The sequence below is a fragment of the Leptopilina heterotoma genome, unplaced genomic scaffold (assembly GCF_015476425.1).
Source record: "Leptopilina heterotoma isolate Lh14 unplaced genomic scaffold, ASM1547642v1 Lhet_53, whole genome shotgun sequence".
Classification (NCBI taxonomy): Eukaryota; Metazoa; Arthropoda; class Insecta; order Hymenoptera; family Figitidae; genus Leptopilina; species Leptopilina heterotoma.
Window position 1 is genome coordinate 1,178,110 of NW_025111115.1, and position 10,241 is coordinate 1,188,350.

The 10,241-nt window shown below is 22.5% G+C and overlaps 2 protein-coding genes across 2 annotated transcripts in view; one reads left to right on the forward strand and one right to left on the reverse strand.

Annotated features, from left to right (window-relative positions):
• LOC122508215 (histone deacetylase 4) overlaps nucleotides 1–225 on the reverse strand; it is a 153,617-nt gene extending 153,392 nt beyond the window's left edge. The window contains exon 1 of the mRNA XM_043621423.1: nucleotides 22–225. The gene's annotated coding sequence lies outside the window, so the exon portion shown is untranslated. The remainder of the gene's footprint in view (nucleotides 1–21) is intronic.
• Nucleotides 226–762: 537 nt separating this feature from the next.
• LOC122508159 (COP9 signalosome complex subunit 2) lies at nucleotides 763–5,226 on the forward strand. The gene is made up of 9 exons (XM_043621296.1): nucleotides 763–922; nucleotides 1,435–1,629; nucleotides 1,734–1,859; nucleotides 2,059–2,226; nucleotides 2,401–2,575; nucleotides 4,103–4,241; nucleotides 4,345–4,561; nucleotides 4,696–4,836; nucleotides 4,993–5,226. Exons 1-9 carry the CDS (start codon nucleotides 869–871, stop codon nucleotides 5,110–5,112), a joined length of 1,335 nt encoding a protein of 444 aa, XP_043477231.1. The 5' UTR covers nucleotides 763–868; the 3' UTR covers nucleotides 5,113–5,226.
• Nucleotides 5,227–10,241: the final 5,015 nt, after the last annotated feature.

The following is a 10,241-nucleotide window of genomic DNA, read 5'->3' on the forward strand; positions in this document are numbered from 1 at the left end:
AAAAATAGTCAAGAACAGTACCTTATTGTCGTACCGTGGTGCCGGGAATGCCGGATTGATAATCTCGTAATCCGCTGTATTTTAACTTTGTTTTGCACTTTCACAATCACTATATTCACTGACACTCAAATTATAACGAACTTTCACAAAAATTTCTATAAATCAACAATTATTTACACTCAAAAACTATTAAAAATAGCAGGAGCAAACACACAACCGTTTCGCGAAAAACTGAAAATTGTGAACTGTGAAATGGCGATCAGGTTAGCCAACCTTACCTTCTTACAGAAAGAAGTTTCATTCTTGCAAGGAATTTTTTAAAATTAAAAGTCTTATTACTTTGTAATATAATAAAAAGGCATACTGTTATTAAATCTGAATCCAAAGGTATCTATTTTAATTCAAAAATAAATAAATTACGCCTTAAATGAATTTATTTTGTAAATTTACTTTTAAAACTTTTTGAATATTAATTAACTTTTTCAAGTTGTCTACCATGAAATTCAAAAATGATGTTAATTGATTTTAATTATTCTTAAATAATAAACGAATTAAACTAAATTTTTAAAATAAATCTTTTCATTATTTTCAAAGATTCAGTGGTTATTTTTATGTATAATATATAAATTTATAAAATCTACAAAATAAATGAAATAAATTGTGTCAAATTGGTAAATTACTGTAAAGCTCTGTAAATTCGTGAGTAGTTGCCCAACATTGGTTTTGGACAAACAGAAAAACTATTTTCTAAATTATCGACAGTAGATAGTATCTTCATAGTGCCGGTTCATGTTTTCATGGAAAATTCTGTTTTCTTTATACTATTTCTACTTTGATATATAAATAAAATTTTCAAAATTTTTCCAAAATGTCAGATGGGGAAGATGACTTTATGTGCGAAGAAGAGGAAGACTATGGACTGGTAATGTTTTTATATTCTTAAAATTTAAGTAGCGTCTTTTTCAAGCCATTTTCATAATCATACAGGTTATGTTCATTTCTCAAAGATTGCAAAAATTATTCACTTTTTTTCATTTTTCTCTTTCAAAAAATCAATGTCAATTCTTATTTTCATTTATTTTCAATTATCTATTATTATTTGTCACAAGAAACATTAAATTCCCGTTTTAATTTTGAAAATTTTAAAACGCATATGATCAACATTTTTTGACATTTGTCTATATAATAAAATTTTGTATCTTTCCAATGATTATTTTAAGTTTTTGGATAATTTAACGTATTTTATAAATGTATTTTCTTAATTAACTGTCAAATTTGCCAAAAAAGGTAGTTTGTGTTATTTTCCAAAAATTTCAATTTCATAATAAACTTTGTATCTTGTTGAATGAAATTTTAATAATTGTCAATTGTCAGTTTATTCTAGTTTTTGTCAAATTTTGCACAAATGAGATAACAGTGTGCTTACATTTTCAGGAGTATTCTGAGGATTCAAATTCCGAACCAGACGTAGATTTGGAAAATCAGTACTATAATAGTAAGGCATTAAAGGAAGATGATCCAAAAGCAGCATTACAAAGTTTTCAAAAGGTTTTGGATTTGGAAGGTGGTGATAAAGGAGAATGGGGCTTTAAAGCGCTTAAACAAATGATTAAAATCAATTTTAAACTTGTAAGTTTAATTTTAAGAGTTCGATTTTAATTGTTTACAAAAAGAAATCTTTATTGTTCTGGAGAAATAGATTTTGATTTTAATGATTAATTAAATTATTTCAGTCTAATTATAAGGAGATGATGACTAGGTACAAGCAACTGCTCACCTATATTAAAAGTGCAGTAACGAGAAATCATTCAGAAAAATCTATAAACTCGATTTTGGATTATATCAGCACTTCCAAAAACGTAAATATTTCGTATATTAAACATTTTTAGCATGTAAAATAAATTTTTATTCAATTCATATTTAATTCTAATTTTTAATTATAAAATTAATCATTAATTTTTGCAATTCTGATTGTAATTTTAATTTCTGCTATTGTAATTATACTATTTGTAAATTAATTCTCAAGGACGATTAAAATTGAATTTTTCAATGTTTCAGATGGAATTGTTGCAAGATTTTTATGAAACTACTTTAGACGCTTTAAAGGACGCGAAGAACGATAGACTGTGGTTCAAAACGAATACAAAATTAGGAAAATTGTATTTTGATCGATCAGACTTTAATAAATTAGCAAAAATACTGAAACAACTGCATCAAAGTTGTCAGGTAAATTAGATAATTATTATTTGTGTTTCGATGAAAATTCGATAAGATTTTCCGATTTTTTATCAATGTAAGTTTTATTTTTATTTTTTTTGGTAATTATTTATTTGTTGTATTTATTTTTTAATTTTATTAGTAATATGTGAAATTAAAAAAGAAAAATTTGTCATTTTGCAGACCGATGATGGCGAAGATGACTTAAAGAAAGGGACTCAATTATTGGAAATTTATGCGCTTGAAATTCAAATGTACACTGCACAGAAGAACAATAAGAAACTAAAAACGCTTTACGAACAGAGTTTGCATATTAAGAGTGCGATACCTCATCCTCTCATTATGGGAGTCATTAGAGGTATGTAACATTTTTTCAATTTTTCGCAATACTTGTAATATTTTTCTAATTACTATTATCAGAACTCGAACTAAGTTCATAAATTCCGTAAAGGTTTGTAAATTTGTTTGAAGTCCGTAAAAGTAAAAGTTCGTAAATTGTACGATATAATTTGGAGAATTTTAGAGAAATTACTAATGATTGTAAAAATTCAATTATATTCCAAAGTAATAAAATTCTACGCAGAAATTCAATTATTTTCAAAAATTAAAAAACATTTTTGTCGAAATTTCAATTATTACTACTATTTTAATAAAATTTTCCAAAAGAATTCAATTATTTAAAAAAATTTTAATAAAATTCTACGCAAATATTTAATTATTTTCTTAAAGTAATAAAAATTTCACAGGAATTCAATTATTTACAAAATTTTTTATAAATTTCTTCGTAATAATTCAATTATTTTCATAGGAAATAAAATTTTTACAAAATTCAATTATTTTCTTAAATAATAAAATTTTTGAATAAGTTTAATTGCAGATTATTTTTAAAATTATTTAAAGTTTTTATTTTCTTATATAAAATTGAAGAATTTCCGAATAATTGAAATTTAGTAAAATTGAATTATAAACAAATAAATTTGAAATTTCTTAAAGAATTTTTTCAAAAATTATTAAAAATAATGGATTTATAGAAGAATTTTAGTTAAAAACACAAAAAAAATTGAATTTTGGAGAAATTATTGCAGAAATTCGATTAATTTTAAAAGTAATAAAATTCTTCGTAGAAATTCAATTATGTTCAAAAATTTTTTAAATTCTTTTTAGGGATTCAATTATTTTCAATACAATCTCAATAAAATTCAATAATCAAATTTTTAATTATAATTCTTATCAGACACGATTATTTTAAAAAGTTGAAGAACATTGTTTAATTTAATTATTTTCAAAGTTTTTAATTGAAATTATTAAAAAAACTACATTATTTTCAAAAAACTTAAAGAAATTCTTCAAAAGAATTTAATTATTTAGAAAAACTCTAATAAAATTGTTTAAAAGAATTTAAGTATCTATTCTTCAAAAGAATTCCATTATTTTCAATATTTTAGTAAAATTCTTTGAATTAATTAAATTATTTTAAAAAATTGTAATAAAATTCTGAGAGGAATTTAATCATTTTTTAAAAATTTTAGTAAAATTTAATAATTAAATGTTTAATTTCAATTATTAAAAGAATACGATTATTTTAAAAACTTGAAAGAAATTCTTCATAAAATTCAAGTACTTTGAAAATTTCCAATTGAGTTATTGATATCTTCATGTTTTATAGTGGAAAATTTAATTTATAGTTTTAAGTAAAATGTTCTCTTATTTGACTCGGACTGGTTATATTTTTGTCATTAATTGGTCCGTAATTTTTCATTTTTGATCCGTATTTTTATTTTAATTTTTAAATACTTTCACTGGTTCGAGCCCTGTATTATGAAAAATAAATTATGAAAGCTAAAATAAATGTTATTCCAATTATAAAAGAAATTATTGATTCTAGAATGTGGCGGTAAAATGCATTTGAGAGAAGGAGAATTTGAACGAGCGCACACCGATTTTTTCGAAGCATTTAAAAATTACGATGAATCAGGTTCGCCGAGACGTACAACCTGTCTAAAATATCTTGTATTAGCGAACATGTAAGAACAATTGAATTTTATAAAAATCGACTTTTATTTACTTTTCGATTTTATTCGCAAATAGAAAATTCTTTTTAAATAAACATTACAATTTTCTTTGCAGGTTAATGAAATCGGGAATAAATCCATTTGATTCGCAGGAAGCGAAGCCCTATAAAAATGATCCAGAAATATTGGCCATGACAAATCTTGTTGTTAGTTATCAAAACAATGATATTAATCAATTTGAATTAATTCTCAAACAAAATAGAAGCAATATAATGGGCGATCCTTTTATTCGAGAACACATTGAAGATTTACTGCGAAATATTAGGACTCAGGTATTTGAATTAAATAAATTAAATTAATTAATTTATTTATTTTATTTTAATATTAAGTAGATTTATTTAATTTATTAAAAAAAAGACATAATTTTAAAACTCCGTGTTAATAATAACTACATTTGTCTTTACAGGTACTCATTAAATTAATTAAGCCTTACACTAGAATTCACATCCCCTTTATCAGCAAAGAATTAAACATTGACGCGTCTGAAGTTGAAAGTCTACTAGTTTCCTGTATTCTGGATAATACAATTCGTGGACGTATTGATCAGGTAAAAAAGAAGCAGTCAGTCAATTTTAAATTATTATTTTTCTTATAAGAGAAAAGAAATGTTTTCACTTTCTTAATTTTCTTTTTTTAATTGTGACGATTAATTAATTAACAGTCAATTCGAAATGAAATTGCATTTTCATTTTCTGTTCAATAGGTTAATCAAGTATTGGAACTTGACAAGAAGTCAATTTGTGCCGCACGTTATAATGCTTTGGATAAATGGACAACGCAATTACAATCATTGCATGTGGCTATTTTAAATAAAATGGCGTGAAGATGATGGCCAGTGGTATTAACGGATAATTATTAAGTCTAGTTTGTTTGTAAGTAAACAGTTTTCTTGTAATGATTATTAAAGTAAATCCAGTTACAATATTTTACATGGAAATCAACAGTCGATTATTTGTACCCGACGCTTTTCACATTTTCATTTTTATTTTCGTTTAAATTAAACAATTTTCAACTAATTTCAAAGTTTATTTTTTCGTTTGTGATTAATAATAATAATAATAATAATAAACTAAAAAAGAATTAATAATAATAAAAGTTATAAGTAATTTTCATTCAGTGCGTTAATTTTAATTTAGTTTTTAGATTTCATTTACCAACAATGTGATAAATTAAATTATTTGAAATTTTGTGTCAAATTTTAACCCTTATTTATTGGGACTTTTGCTGAGATTTGAAATAATAATCTCAGTGAAAAGGACTCGGGAGAATTTTCATATTGAGTTGGTGTGAAAATTTATGTATTTATTTTTTTTCTCCCCAGGAAGAAAAAAATTTATTTGACAGAAAAAGGAAAAAGACATTTAGATCACTTGATATGTGAAAGAAAAACACTGCACAATACGTTGGAGAGCAATTTTCAACCCTATTCAGTTTATATGAGAAGTACTTACATTCTTTTTCTGGCCCTTTTCTTTTTTGTCTTTTCTACACTGGCTCGTCTTTTATTTTGAAGCCTCGCGCATAAAATAAAAGGATGAGGCCATGAAAGCGAGAAGAGATGTCCTTCGCGAACAATTACCTCTTAAATTTTCCAAGACTTTTTTCAGATCCTTAAAAAATATTTTTCTCAGATAAAAATGTTAAGAAAATTCCTCTTGTCAATGAATATAATTTTTTTTTCTCGTTAATTCGGAATTATTGAAATTAAATAATAGAAGAAAAATAATTTGAATTCATTAATTGATTTTATAATTTATTTTCGAATGTTAATTATTAATTGTCATTTAATTTAGAAGGGAAATTTATTCAAGTTTTATTTGTGCGAAGAAAATTTTGCTTTTAGAGAAAACTTGGCTAAATGAAATTCTTAATTTTCTTCTGAGCTGTTTACACTGTCTCAACTAGAATTGATATTATCTCTCGAACATCACAGTTTCTTTTAATCAAGAATTAAAAAGTAGAAAAAAGAGACCCGTTAATCTGACATGTTTTCTCTTCTTGTGAGAAAAATGACTTTAAATTCGTCAAACGACAAGGGAATTCAATCTATTCCCGATAGTGAATTAAATAATTAGATCATCTTTTTAAATTAATTAATTGAAAAAATTAAAATTCGAGTTTTAAAGTCTTAATTTTTTATAAAGAACTTAATAATAATAATTCGTTTTAAAAAAGAATATTTAATTAAATAAAATTGGTGAATTAAATGAATTAAAAAAAAAATTGAAAAATTATTAAATAAAAAAGTTAATATTTTCAGTAAACAATTTTAATTGAGGATATGACTTAAAAAACAATTAATAATTAATTAATTAGGTAATAATTATAAATTAATTATTATATAATTTAAAATTTAAATTAAATTAAATTTAAATTCAAATTCAAATTTAATTAATTTAATTAATAATTATAATTGTAAAAAGCAACGGAAATTTTTTTATGAGTGAGAATTAAAATATGAAAAGCAGAAATATTGAGTTTTACGAACAAACTTTAGTGGTTTGATAAAAAGTAAAAAAAAAATAATACACAAAGTTTATATTAGTTTGTGAACAATTTACACCACAAGATTTATAAAGCTAATGAAGAGTATTAAATAATTAATTACCGACGATGCTTTGAAGTACGAACGTACAAATACAAAGTATAAAACACTGATAATGTATTGGAAGTTTTTTTTAATATCACGAAATAAGAATAATTAATTAATAATTGAACATTCTATAAATAATACAAAAAAAGTAAAAAAATTTCAATCAACCTAAATTCAATTTTAAGAAAAAATTCTCCACAAAAATTTAAATAATTAAATATTCAAATAAAATAACAATAATTTAAAGATACTTTCTACTGTTTTATGAAATAAATAGGTATAATTAAAAAAAGATAATTGAAAAATATTTTTTAAAATTTAAATGTAATCCTGCAAAAAAATTTTTTTCTTTTTACTTTTTAAGCAAAAAAATTTAATTAATCGAAAAATTAAAAAAAATGTGGGTAAAAATTAATATTTTTGTATCGTGTGTTTGAATTTCATTTCCACAATGTCAGCATATTCTCCACTTTAATATTTAATATTCTTCAGAAATACGACGAACGGAAGAAAATTGGAAAATTTTTTTCAAATTAAAAATTATTAACAATAACATAAAAAGAATTTTTTTCCCCTTAATTTCGATTCTTTTTACTTCTTTTTCGATAATTCAACTTAATTATTTATTTATTTAATAAATTACTTTTATTTTAGTTTTCAAAAATAAGTAAAATACGAAAGAGAAAAAAATACTAAATATTTTTCATCAATATTTAAGTTCAATATAGTATTTATTATTTTTATTAAACTAAAAAATTTAAGCGAAATTAACAAATATAACAACTAATAAAATAAATGAAATTAAATGAAAATTCTTTTGAAGAAATTAAATTCTGATCCAATAAATCATAAATGTATGAACGCGTTTATTCTTAACTAGAGGTAAACCACCAAATATTTTCTCCAATAATTATTGGAAAAATTTAATTAATTGTGTTATACATATTAATTAATTAATTTAACAAATTTCCGGGACTAATTAGTAAAGCAATTATTATTCTTAAACAAACCTAACTTTAATTAGTTTGTTTATTAGGTCATAATTATATATTATATTTATATAACGAATTTAATTTTATAGAATTTAATAGTTTTTAACGTTTTTTAACAATTTTCATTAACAAAAAAAAGGTTTTTAACTTTCTTTAACTATAGTTTTTTTTTAACAAAAAAAATTAATTTTAATAATAATATAATTTAAAAATCAATAAAAAGTTATAAGTAATAAATTGTAATTATACTGAAAAGAATTCATTTGATTTAAATAGTCGATTACTTGTCTGTCAAATAAATATTTACTTGATTCAATTTTTTAAAACAATTTTTAATAATATTTTTCGAAAAAAATCAATTATTTTCTAAAATTTTCATAAATTCTTCGAAACAATTCAATTGTATTTATAAATAGTTAATATTCTTTACAAAAATTCAATTATTTTCAAAAAAATTTCACAAAATATTTCAATTTTTCTTAATTCGTTATAAAATATTTCAAAACAATTCAATTATTCTCTAAAATTTTAATAAATCCTTCGAATAATTCAATTATATTTATAAATAGTAAAATTATTATCAAAAATTCAATTATTATCAATAAAATTTCAGGAAAGAATTTATTGTTTTTCTTAATCCGTTATGAAATTTTCCAAAAAAATTCAATTTATTTCAAAAATTTTAATAAAATTCTTTCTAAAAATTCAATTATATTCAATACAATTGCAATTAAATTCTTCCAAAGAATTTAAATTTCCATCAAAACAATTATATTATTTTTCAAAAATTTTAATGATAATCTTAGCAACATTTTTCAAAGGATTTCAATTATTTTCAAAAATTTTAATAAAATTCTCCCTAAAAATTTAATTTATCTTCATAAAACGAAAAATTCTTTTGAAGAGTTCAATTATTCTCTTAAATAATAAAATTCTTCTGAGGATTTAAATTATTTTCAAAAGTTTTAATAAATTCTTCGAAAAAATTCAATTATATAATTATAAACAGTAAAATTTTTTGCAAAAATTCAATTATTTTTAATACAACTTTAATCAAATTTCAATTTTTAACAAGTACGATTTTTTTAAAACCTTGAAAGAAATTCTTCATAAAATTAAATTATTTTCAAGTGTTTTAATTAAAATTATTAAAGAAACTCCATTACTTATTAAAAAAAATTTAAAGAAATTCTTCAAAAAGAATTTAATTAGAATTTTCAAAAATTTTAACAAAACTCTTCTTCTCGAGAATTCAATTATTATTTTCCTAAATAATAAAATTTATCGAATGAATTGTGTTTTTATCAAATTTTTTAAAAAAATTCTTTTCCAAACTGCTAACAGATTACCGAAATACAATGATTATTATTATTATAGATTAATTAAAAAATTTAATTATTAATAATTTATATAATTAATAATTAATAAAACGAATCAAAATGTTGTTTCGCAACACTTTTGATACGTTTTTTTGTCTCCATTTGATATTCTTATAGAAAAACTGTGATTATATTAAACACAAGTATTGTAATTATTTTCATTTAAAAATATTACACGTGTTTAGTAAATTTTACTATGAAAATTGGCAACATCTTATAATTAGGTATAAAATTAAATTAAATTTTGTCAACGTTTCCAATATTATTGAGGAAATAATTGTTGCAAGTTTCAAAGCTCGGAATATTATTGAATATAAGAATTGAATTGTAAATTTTGAAATAATTAATGATAATTCTCGCAATGGGACCAATTTATGTGAATTCGCTACTTTAATCTAAATTAATTTTCCTCTCACTATATCCACACATTATACGAAGAATGAAAAAAATTGCAATTATCAAACGATCTCAATCTCATTAGGTTCTTTTTTGAATTCACATTTAGAGGCAGGCCTTTTTCTTTTTCTGAAGAGATTGAAAAAAATGCCTCGCGTAGAATTAATGAAATTGATGAATTTAATGAAAGAGATGAGGACAGGAAAAAAGGAAGAAGTCCCGTCTGCATGCGAAGGTAATGTATAATGTCTTTCTAATGTGTTTTAGACAAAAATGATCAATCGTTCTCGACACCCTTTTTTTGAACTCTCGTCTATCGATTCTTCGGTGACATTGCTAATTTATTAATAAAAATAGTCTTCTTTACAAAGAAAAAAAAATGAATAAAGAAATAAGAAAAGAAAATCTTGTTGCCGAAACGTGAAAGGGGTTGGCCTTTTTGGGTCTTGTGCTTTCAAAACTCAAGAAGGATGAGAGAGAGAGAGAAGAGCTCTCCTCTCATTCTTCTTTGACAGTTCGGGGGTTGTTGAAAAAACAAAAGCCCTAGTTACAAGGAGTGGCGTTGCACGGCGCCAAAGTCGATCTCTTCAGG

Excerpts from the sequence above, each read along its gene's own strand:
- LOC122508159 (XM_043621296.1), top strand. The coding sequence starts at position 869 with ATGTCAGATGGGGAAGATGACTTTATGTGCGAAGAAGAGGAAGACTAT. Across the intron at positions 1,860-2,058 it reads ATATCAGCACTTCCAAAAAC|ATGGAATTGTTGCAAGATTT; the intron begins GTAAATATTTCG and ends TCAATGTTTCAG. Across the intron at positions 4,562-4,695 it reads TGCGAAATATTAGGACTCAG|GTACTCATTAAATTAATTAA; the intron begins GTATTTGAATTA and ends TTGTCTTTACAG.